The sequence below is a fragment of the Lampris incognitus genome, chromosome 11 (assembly GCF_029633865.1).
Source record: "Lampris incognitus isolate fLamInc1 chromosome 11, fLamInc1.hap2, whole genome shotgun sequence".
NCBI lineage: Eukaryota > Metazoa > Chordata > Actinopteri > Lampriformes > Lampridae > Lampris > Lampris incognitus.
The window spans coordinates 19,261,045-19,273,115 of NC_079221.1; the positions used below are offsets into that span (position 1 = coordinate 19,261,045).

At 43.1% G+C, this 12,071-nt stretch overlaps 1 protein-coding gene across 8 annotated transcripts in view; it reads left to right on the top strand.

Moving 5' to 3' along the window:
- The window catches only part of tns1b (tensin 1b), a 208,828-nt gene that overhangs the window by 60,143 nt on the left and 136,614 nt on the right, over positions 1–12,071 (top strand). For all 8 annotated transcript variants that reach the window (XM_056289491.1, XM_056289488.1, XM_056289496.1 and 5 more), the window contains exon 3: positions 9,840–9,877. In XM_056289491.1, coding sequence (XP_056145466.1) covers positions 9,840–9,877 — 38 coding nt within the window. The remainder of the gene's footprint in view (positions 1–9,839; positions 9,878–12,071) is intronic.

The following is a 12,071-nucleotide window of genomic DNA, read 5'->3' on the forward strand; positions in this document are numbered from 1 at the left end:
ACAAAATAAAAATATATGTTGATCTCGAGGCTGAACGAAAGTGTGGAATGAGAAAAGTTCATATTACTGACCCTTGATGATCTCCTCCCTATACTTGCTGGAAGCATAGTCTTCTCAAGTCTTGATGCTGCCAGCGGATTCTGGCAGATCCTGCTGGAGGATAGCTGCACTCTGCTGACAACTTTCATCACCCCGCTGGGAAGGTGTTGTTTTAAAAGATTACCCTTTGGCATTACTTCAGCACCTGAAATATTTCAAAGGACGATGTCTGACCTGCTTCAAGGGCATGATGGTGTGATTATTTATATGGCTGACATCTTAGCTTTTGGAAAAACAAAACAACAGCATGACCTGAGAATCAGCAGGGTAATGTAGTCCATTAAAGCATCTCCCAACATGAGGTAGATTTATTAGGGCAAGTGATAAACAGAGACAAAATCAGGCCAAACCCTGAGAAAGTCACAGCCATCAGAGAAATGATTGCTCCTGAGAACATCGTGGACCTGTGAAGATTCCTCGGGATGGTGAACTACCTAGGGCGCTATCTGCTGAACTTGTCCACTTGTCTCCAGCTTATGAATGAGGTGCTAATGTCTACCAGAGAGTGGGTGTGGGGTATTCAGCAGGAAAAGGCATTCGGAAAGGTCAAGTCACGGATCTCCTCAGTACCTGCCTTAGCTTACTTAAAACTTGACAGGCCTACAGTCGGCAATGCAGACACAAGTAGTTATGGCCTCGGAGGCCTACTGATGGAAGAACTTGATGGAGTACTCAACCTTGTAGCGATCTGCTCTAGCACCCTAACTGATGCTGAATGAAGACACGTCCAGATAGAAAAAGAATGTCTGGCAGGTGTGTTGGCATTAGAACATTTTTATCAGTATCTGAATGGCTTGGAAACATACAGGTTCTTCACAGACCACAAACCTTTGATTACACTGATTCATTCAAAGGACATGGACACAACACCCCTACGCTGCCAGTGTCTCCTCATCAGATTGATGAAGTTCAACCAAGTTCCTGTCTATGTCCCTGGAAAGAATCTCATCATGGCTGACACTCTGTCTCGACACCTGTTACGGAACACCGAGCCAAATGACCTGGAGAAGGAGGTCAGCACATATGTCGATGCTGTTGAGGAGTGTGTTGGAGTTAGGAGGCCAGTCCTGGAATGGTTAATAAAACAGACAGAACGTTACAGTGAGCGGCAGTGTGTCCTTAGCTACATAAAAAAATGGCTAGCCAGACCACATCAAAAGCTTGGCTATACCAGCAAAACCATACTTTCATGAGTATGGTGCTCTGAGCGAGCTGAACGGAGTCCTAAGGTGAAGCAATCACATCGTTGTCCATGGTAGCATGTGTACGACATGATTCAGAATATCCACCAGGGCCATCAGGGACTGATGAAATGCAGGCAGCACTACAGAAGCATCATCTGGTGGCCAGGTATCAGCACTGACATGAAAGAACTCATAGTCATGTGGACACTGTGAAATCAACCAGCTCTGCCAGAAAAGGGAACCTTAACTAACAAAACCACTGCCAGAGCTTCCATGGCAGAAAATCACAGCAGATCTCTGTGAGTACAAACCTTACCTTCTCATCATCAACTACTTATCACGGTGGCTGGAAATCCTCAACGTGCAAAAGACAAATTGTGAGCTGTCATTTGCAAGCTTAAAAGCACTTTCAGCCATTTTGGAGTACTTGAAAAAATCTGCATGGACTGGCTCGCAGTTCTCTGCAGAACTTTTCAAGAAGTTTGCTGCATTGTATGACTTCCAACATGTCAAGTCCAGCCCTCACTTTCCCCAATCCAACGATATGGCTGAACGTGCTGTGAAGACAGCCAAGTTTCAAACAGAACAATCCTTACCTGGCCCTTCTGTGTTACGGCTCAACATCAATAGAGCAGACACTGGAGAGCGCTGCCAAACTCATGATGGGACAGAGATTGCATACAACCTTGCCAACCCTCAAAGAATACCTAGAACCTGCCTGGCCAGGCTTAGAGACTGTTAGGACAAATGACAAGTGTGCCAAGCAGTCCTGCAAGAGGCACCCCAACCGCACGCACTCAGTAAAGCCACTCCCTCCTCCCTTCTGTGGTGATCAAGTCCATCTCAAAATTGACACAGAGCAATCATGGACGACAACAACAGTGGTGGTGCAGAAACAGGAAACAGCACCATGGTCATTCAAACTGCAAACACCCAGAGGTGACACACTGAGACGAAACCGCTAGAACATACAGCTGGTGAACAGAGAGGCTCCCACTGAACCACTGGTAGTCCCATTGGAGCCAGACCCAAACAGAACCTTGCTGTAATTTGCCTACCAGCAGCCACCTAACTCCAAGTCCTAGATATCCCATCATCACACGGAGCAGGGGAGTGGTGAAGCCAAAACCCTATTACGATAGTTAGATACATTACATTACATTACATTACAGTCATTTAGCCTTTTATCCAAAGCGACTTACAATAAGTGCATTTAATGTAGATAGAGGTGAAAGGTGCATAGGGTAGAATAATCAATCCCTGTCTCATCCTTCAAGGGGCTGTGGTAGTCTGCCCCACTCCCTTTCAGTTAAAATATGTGTATGTTAACATTAGCATACAAAACAGACTTTTACACCCCTACACAGGTGTGCTGAAAAAAAGAAATGACCAAACAACAGCAATTTGTAAACATTTTGATTTGAGTATGATTTAAGATTTATTGTGGTGGACTTCGTTTTTACACTGTGGAAACTTTAAAAGGGAGATGTCATGTGAAGTGGAATAAATAATAAAGCCATTCAGTTTGAATAATGAGTTGCGCAAGTACATGTAGTGGCACGGTGGAGCAGTGGTTAGTGCTGTTGCCTCACAACAAGAAGGTCCTGGGGTTGAACCCCAGGTCGTCCCAGGTCCTTTCTGTGTGGAGTTTGCATGTTCTCCCCGTGTCTGCGTGGTTTTCCTCTGGATGCTCTGGTTTCCTCCCACCATCAAAAAGGCATACATGTTAGGGTTAATATTCTTGCCTGTATCCCTGACCAAGGCAATGGAAAGAAGAACTGGAGTTGGTCCCCGAGCGCTGCAGCTGCCCACTGCTCCTATACAGTAGGATGGGTTAAATGCAGATGACAAATTTCGTTGTAACCAAACAACAACTGTACAATGACAAAAACAAAGTGGTTTCTTTCTTCTTCAAATAAACAGATGGTGAGTTAAGCATAGTCCACGAGTTTGCACATTTGTCCTGTTTAAATGTAAGGAAAACACCACACATGCAAAAGCATCTACTCTACAATGGCAGTGTTAAATGTGCACGGCAAGGCGGCATGGTGGTGCAGTGGTTAGTGCGGTCGCCTTACAGCAAGAAGATTCTGGGTTCGAATCCCGGTGTTGTCCAACCTTGGGGGTCATCCCAGGGCGTCCTCTGTGTGGAGTTTGCATGTTCTCACCATGTCTGCGTGGGTTTCCTCCGGGTGCTCCGGTTTCCTCCGACAGTCCAAAGACATGTAGGTCAGGTGAATCGGCCATACTAAATTGTCCCTAGGTGTGAATGTGTTGGCCCTGTGATGGACTGGCGGCCTGTCCAGGGTGTCCCCCCACCTGCTGCCCAATGACTGCTGGGATAGGCTCCAGCATCCTGTGACCCCAATTGGGATACGCGGCTTGGATAATGGATGGATGGATGTTAAACGTTAAATAAGGATATTAGTATGTAAACATTTTGTGATGTTAGCTTCTCAGTTGAACATGTCAGTACTAGCCCAACTTCCAATTACAAACTTAAGACAGTGATCTCGTATTGTTCTTTTCCAACAAAGTCACTCATCAGTTGTGCTTTGCATTCCCTCATTTGTGGGCGCGCTCTACCACTAGTAAGGGTAAACAGCATCTAAAATGAATGAGGGAATTCTTTAGGACGAAATCCATCCATTGATTCCCCCATTCGCCTTATTCACCTCACTGCCATGTTTGGTTAAAGGGCAATTTTTCAGATTTTCAACCTCAGGTCCATGTATTAATCTTAGGGTTGACATCTCTATAACATACACAATACCTGCTTGTCATGTCATCTTGAGGGGGATTCGACGCAGAAGTGCCATAGACTCTAATGTTAAAACTGCACTATAAAAATACAGTTTCAAGAGTAGGATTAATCATAGTCACAGCTGGAAATCATCTCAGTAGCTACAATAAAACATTTTCCATGGCTGAACGAGGTTTTCTTATTGTTGTTTTATGAATGAACGTCAATCAACAGAGTAGCCATTTGCTTTCATTCATTTTATATCATGAAAACCGTGACGGTTAAACACATTTGAAGTTCTTTAATAAGGGCTTTGAAATTATGATAGCCTGATCTCTGTCATTTTATTCAATACTACTCTTGAGATAGTATTTATTTTTAAAAAAAGTCCCCCCCTTCTCCCCAATTGTATCCGACCAATTACCCACTCTTCCAAGCCATCCTGGTCGCTGCTCCATCTCTTCTGCCAATCCGGGGATGGCTGCAGACTACCACATGCCTCCTCCGATACATGTAGAGTTGCCAGCCACTTCTTTTCACCTGACAGTGAGGAGTTTTGCCAGGGGAAGGTAGAGGATCACACCCACATCTGGCTTCCAACCCGCAGACACGGCCATTTGTGACTGTAGGGATGCCCGACCAAGCCAGAGGCAACATGGGGATTCGAACCAGGATCCCCGTGTTGGTAGACAATGGAATAGACCACTACACTACCTGGACGCCCCTTGAAATAATATTTTTATAGCTGACTTTTAACATTGGAGTCTATGGCACTTCCGCTTCACTTTGAGCGCCCCTAGTGGACATTTTCAGAATAGCATACCTTTCATTCGGTCTAAAGTACCCTTGTTATACACTACCGTTCAAAAGTTTGGGATCACCCAAACAATTTTGTGTTTTCCATGAAAAGTCACACTTATTCACCACCATATGTTGTGAAATGAATAGAAAATGGAGTCAAGACATTGACAAGGTTAGAAATAATGATTTGTATTTGAAATAAGATTTTTTTTACATCAAACTTTGCTTTCGTCAAAGAATCCTCCATTTGCAGCAATTACAGCATTGCAGACCTTTGGCATTCTAGCTGTTAATTTGTTGAGGTAATCTGGAGAAATTGCACCCCACGCTTCCAGAAGCAGCTCCCACAAGTTGGATTGGTTGGATGGGCACTTCTTGCGTACCATACGGTCAAGCTGCTCCCACAACAGCTCAATGGGGTTCAGATCTGGTGACTGCGCTGGCCACTCCATTACCGATAGAATACCAGCTGCCTGCTTCTGCTCTAAATAGTTCTTGCACAATTTGGAGCTGTGTTTAGGGTCATTGTCCTGTTGTAGGATGAAATTGGCTCCAATCAAGCGCTGTCCACTGGGTATGGCATGGCGTTGCAAAATGGAGTGATAGCCTTCCTTATTCAGAATCCCTTTTACCCTGTACAAATCTCCCACCTTACCAGCACCAAAGCAACCCCAGACCATCACATTACCTCCACCATGCTTAACAGATGGCGTCAGGCATTCTTCCAGCATCTTTTCATTTGTTCTGCGTCTCACAAACGTTCTTCTTTGTGATCCAAACACCTCAAACTTGGATTCATCCGTCCACAACACTTTTTTCCAGTCTTCCTCTGTCCAATGTCTGTGTTCTTTTGCCCATCTTAATCTTTTTCTTTTATTGGTCAGTCTCAGATATGGCTTTTTCTTTGCCACTCTGCCCTGAAGCCCAGAATCCCGCAGCCGCCTCTTCACTGTGGATGTTGACACTGGTGTTTTGCGGGTACTATTTAATGAAGATGCCAGTTGGGGACCTGTGAGGCGTCTGTTTCTCAAACTAGAGACTCTAATGTACTTATCTTCTTGCTCAGTTGTGCAACGCGGCCTCCCACTTCTTTTTCTACTCTGGTTAGAGCCTGTTTGTGCTGTCCTCTGAAGGGAGTAGTACACACCGGTGTAGGAAATCTTCAATTTCTTAGCAATTTCTCGCATGGAATAGCCTTCATTTCTAAGAACAAGAATAGACTGTCGAGTTTCAGATGAAAGTTCTCTTTTTCTGGCCATTTTGAGCGTTTAATTGACCCCACAAATGTGATGCTCCAGAAACTCAATCTGCTCAAAGGAAGGTCAGTTTTGTAGCTTCTGTAACGAGCTAAACTGTTTTCAGATGTGTGAACATGATTGCACAAGGGTTTTCTAATCATCAAATAGCCTTCTGAGCCAATGAGCAAACACATTGTACCATTAGAACACTGGAGTGATAGTTGCTTGAAATGGGCCTCTATACACCTATGTAGATATTGCACCAAAAACCAGACATTTGCAGCTAGAATAGTCATTTACCACATTAGCAATGTATAGAGTGTATTTCTTTAAAGTTAAGACTAGTTTAAAGTTATCTTCATTGAAAAGTACAGTGCTTTTCCTTCAAAAATATGGACATTTCAATGTGATCCCAAACTTTTGAACGGTAGTGTAACTACGTCACTACTATCCCCCAACCCTTCTCTGCCATGACCCCTGTAATCCATTACAAATGCCACATCACCCCTATATATATAAACAGCGTTAGTATTGTGCAACACGGGTTGGCCTGTGTGTGGCTTTGCTTTCAACTTAGGTTGAAAACTTTCAACTTTGCTTTCTCCCAATTCAGGAGAGTGTCATTAGGAATATGATACTAGTGTTTATGTTTGAAGAAACAAAAAATCTACTGAATGAGATTTAAGGCCTCATACCTTCTGGGTTGACCCTAGCTGCCCTGAGCACTTAACCTCTAACCCTGAACTAGACTGAGCCCATTGACAGCCTTGACTAAATAAGCCACGATTCTCACTTACTAACTTGTAGAGTCATCTCTACACATGTTCACCTAATGGTTTATTTAGTCTGCATTTTAACTTGTTATATTGAAAAGCTACAGTACTTATTCCCCTACTTTATTAAGCCCTTTTCGAAACACAACTCTTGGCAAAGGAACAAGCGTTTCAAACAATTACAAAATAAACAATACAAATGATCAGTTTGAGTAAAGCAGGTGCACAAAAACCACAGAAATGATTGAAGGGCAAGAACAATTTAATAAACCATCTTGACATAAAAGCAAAAAAAAAAAACAAGTGAGTTATAACAAAAATGCTAACCAAAATATTGATGAAACTGCTATTAGGTCCTCTTGCGTGTCTCAAAGTAAGTCCTCACAGCAATCATAAAATCAATTTTTTAAATTTGTTTCTAAAATTCAATTCAAAAATCATATTTCAAATTTGATTTAGATTCCGGCTGTAGTCGCTGAAGGCCTTACTATTTATTGTCAATGTATTTAAACATTCGGAAAAGACATAAACGATAGCAATAAAAAACAAGGCACACCTCTATAAACGGAACATATGAACTAAAATTTGCCCCAACGATAGATATTTCTAGTCAGTGGACTTTTCATGTTAACTTGTTTGTTAGCCAGTGACTTCTACGTTTGTCTTTTTCCAAGTTCTTGTTACAGTTGCGAACTCCAGTTTTTTACTCAAGACCCTGTCACCAGTATTCCAGTTTTGATCATCCTCTAGATGCCTTTAAACAGTTTGTTGTGCAGACTTCAGCCCAGCAAGAAAAAAAGGACGTGGCTGTAGTGGATTTAAAGAACAGAAATCTAAAAAATAACATTTGACAGGGTGAGCATGTAGTTTTGGAGATGCTATAAAAGCTAGATTGTTGAAGACAAGATCTTGAACAAAGGGTTGAGCTACTCTGGAAACACTGTTCACCCCCCGCCCCCCCTCGCTCTCTCTCTCTCGCTCTCTCTGTCTCCGTCTCTCTCTATCTATCAATCTACACACACACACACACACACACACACACACACACACACACACACACACACACACACACACACACACACACACACAGAATGGGTGACAAAATAAAGGAAAAACCTGAATGTCTCTGATATGCTGTGGGGGGAATTTTCCTGGCACGGTTTGGGTCCACTTGTCTCCTTAGAGGGAAGGGTCACTGCAAATCAATACAAAGTTATTCTGAGTCATCACCTTTATCCTATGATGAAACATTTCTATCCTGATTGGAGTGGTCTCTTCCAGGATGACAATGCACCCATCCACAGGGCACTGGGGGGGGGGGGTCACTGATGCCTACCAGCTAGCTGTCGAGGCCTCCAACAAGAATCACCAATGAAACAAGAGGGCTTATGACATCAGAGTCTGCCCACAACAGTTAGAAGAGGGGGGTCACACAGGGCGCGAGGGGGGGTCTGATGAGTATGAAAATGATGTCAATCATATGCTATGGCCCCCCCAGTCACCAGATCTCAAACCAGTTGAAGATGTTGGACTGACGTGTTAGACAGTGCTCTCCACCAGCATCATCAAACACTAAGTGAGGGAATATCTTTGGAAGAATGGTGTCCATCCCTCCAGCAGAGTTCAGAGACTTGTGGAATGTATGACAAGGAGCACTGAAGCTGTTCTGGAGGCTCGTCATCAAGGACACATAATACAGTCAACACTTAAAACTTAAGCCTAAGCTCATAACACAACTTAACTAGTGGGTATGGAAACTGCCCCGTTACCTCACATGTCACAGGTCTGGCTCCAGCAACAGTAGTGTAGGCTGTTGGAGTTCCCATGAACAGGACACTGATCCCCTGCTTGTTTTACCACTGTAAACGGCTATGGTTAATGTGTCAGCCGCATGGCTAAACTATAAAAAACACATCTCTACTGTCACATATAAAAGGGGTTGATGAATTAACAGCCAATCACAATGGATATTACACTTTCTTTGAAAAATGTGACTTGGTACATGAAGAATGAGTCATTACATAAGATGCGGAGTGTTCCAGTAAAAGCAAACGGCCTTCTTCTTTATTTGGAAAGCCTGTGCCGCAGCCCTCTGAGCTGTGTTTGGACTCTCAGTCCTTTGAGGGGATCTGCCTTGGCTGACAATTTATGAGCTGCTGGTCCAGGTGCTCTCCCCTATTGACCCCTATTTGTAGACCCAGTGGGAGTACAGAGGGAGGGCTGTGGAAGAAAGTTCAAATACAAAATGTTGAACTCCAGCAGACAAGCAGCTTCTTTCATCTCACTCGATCTCTATTGCTTTTTTTGGTGCATAGAAAAAAATCTATTCACTCCCCATCTCATACCATTACTTCCTGTGAATGATTGTCACCCTTAACTTATTCAAAGGCATGTGGTACATTGGGGTCTAGTGCTGTCTTTTTAAAGATCTGTTTCTCTGGGGGTAAGGGGTTTTGATCTAGATAGCAAAACAAGAAGGCTGTAACTTGTTAAAGTCAAGTCTTATATGGAAGTTGAAACAATTTAGACACCATCAGTGAGAACATTATAAATAATAGGAGAGGATAGAGATTTTTGTCTGGCTGTCTCTGTCTGTCTACCTAGTAGCTATGTATATATTAATGTTCTCAGAATTGCTGTGGGGCTTTTGGAACATTTCACACCCTAACAGAAAAATTAATAATGATGAATGAATAAAGAACCATTAATTATGCCGTTTGATTGAAAACCAAGTTTGTGCTGCCCAAGAGCCCAACTCAAATACTGGGCAGCATCAGCCTACAAACTTCAGATAATATTTGAGCTAGACCACAGTGTAAACATGCTGAGGAATTTGAATTAAATATGTTGCAACTGCATACCTCCTGTTTAGCAACTCGGCATCATAATTCACAGCTAAAGATGCTAGTTTACATTATTTCTCATTGATGTGAGTGGAAAATTTTTGTTCTTTCAGTTTTGAGTTTATCAAAATTTTCTCTTTTCTCCTCTTTGTCTCTAGTGTGCCGAATAGCTTGCCACAAGAAATGTGAGGTCAAGGTAAGAGTGCAACATTTATTTGACTTATTAAGATTTCTCATGAATGTGTTCTGTAGGCAAATACTTGTTTTGGCTTGTTTTGCGCGGGCATTGCACATGGGGCAGAATGATGGAGGCCTGATGGTAAAGACAGTCATAGGCTAATATCCGAAGCACATGATTGATGCGGGACACCTTGATCATTTGATGCTTTGGGAATGTGCATACAAAAGTTAAGACTTATTTTCGAATGCAATATAAGAATGTTTTAGATAATGGTAAATGGACTGCATTCTATATAGCGCTTTTCTAGTCTCCCGACCACTCAAAGCTCTTTACAGTCAGTGTACGCCTCACATTCACCCGTTCACACACACATTCATACACTGATGGCAGAGGCTGCCATGTTGGGTGCCAACCTGCTCATCATGAGCAGTTAAGGGTTCAGTGTATTGCTCAAGGACACTTCGACATGCTCCCTGCAGGAGCCGGGGGATTGAACCAGCGACCTTCCGATCACTAGACGACCCGCTCTACCTCTTGAGCCATGCCGCCCCAGGGTGAAGTTGAAAAAGTAATTGTATAAAAGTTAGGTGCTGTTAATGATAACAACGTATTATCTATAAGGTGTTTAATAACAGCCAATACTTTGTTTTGTTGAAGGGCGACATTAAGATTTTAAATTGCTTATCTCACTGGTCACTCACGAGAACACTTCAAGTTTTCTCAAGGAATATGGGAAAGTCTTACCCTCGTGTTATTGAGACTTTATCCGCTGGGTTTACTGACAGTCTTGGTTAGCGGTCAGTAATGACAAAAATCTGAACATGCCCTTTAAAAATATGTGAGCTTATCAAGAGGAAATGTTGTGTTTAGGTGGAGTGAGCTAGACCTCTTTGCATTTGTGTATATTCGTGTGGATACATGTGTGTGTTTCTGTCTTTGTGTATTTGGCTGAGTGGGAGTGTGTATGTGGGTGTGTGCATGTGGGTGGGTGGGTGTGAGTGTGTGTGGTTGTGCATACACATTTTGGGTTGGGTGGGTTCCTGTGTTCTTCAAAAAATCTGAAGAATCTCTAAACAAGTGCACGTTGTCCCAGAAAGTGTTTAGATTGGATGAACCTTTGATTCCTGGAGAATCAGCCCCGCGTCTAAAAATAAAGGCCCTCTGGCAGGGGTCATTACATGATGATCATCTTGTTAGGGAAAGACAAGGAGTGGTTCGCAGAAACCAGTAAGAAAAAGAGGAAAGTGAGCTTGAATTTCTAGGGGGGTTGTTTGAGAAGAAGGTGTGTGTGTGTGTGTGTGTGTGTGTGTGAAGGGACTATTGCCATGAGGGATTTACAGTATGATTATAGCACTTTTTCCCCCTATAGAGTCGCACTCACACTCCAATATACGTATACACACACATACCTATACATACACAGCCCTCATCTGGTAGCCATTATTGAAAGGGTCATGAGTTGCCAGCTTTGCCCACCCCTCCACCCCTACTCATTACTCAGGAAATGCCAGGGGTGCAGGGCAGCCTAGCCATGCTAAACAAGAGGTGGGGAACTTTGGCCAGCCATATAGGCAGGGCTCTATTGGGAATTTGCATGCAAAATTACTTAATTCATATCTCGGCGGCCATTCACACGATGGTTTTCAGCTCCTCTATGGTACCATCTATGGTAGTTAGCAATTTGCACACCAGCTGACTAAAATGCCAGTGTAGATTTTTTAACCATCTTTGTGTCCACAGGAGGTGAATAAAACGACAGAATCCCCGAAACGATTTCGAAACCCGTAGTGCCGTTTGCCGGTGTTCTCTAAACACAGGGAAACTCGCTGATGTATGGTTATAATACAGCGGGGCGCTTGAAGAGGAGCGTTACGTGCCTGATGAATTTGTTTAAATTTCAACAAGAATCTGTGGTAGGACTTTTGAGTGTTGAAGCTCTGAAACAGGAATAAACCCAAATGTTATCTCGATATCGATATACAGAAAAGTGAAAACCTTCCTTCCTCTAAACTCCCAGCGGCATTTCCTTTCCCAAACATTTTTGCTGAACATGTCACATTTTTGGCAGGAAGTAATTCACTCACAGCCCCCAACATTAACAAAATAAGAGAGCGCATGTGACAAGGGCAAGCTTGATCACTATCAGCGCTCAATCACGCTTGCGTGGTCATCGGTTATGGTCTTATGAATTATTTATTGTAGAAATCAG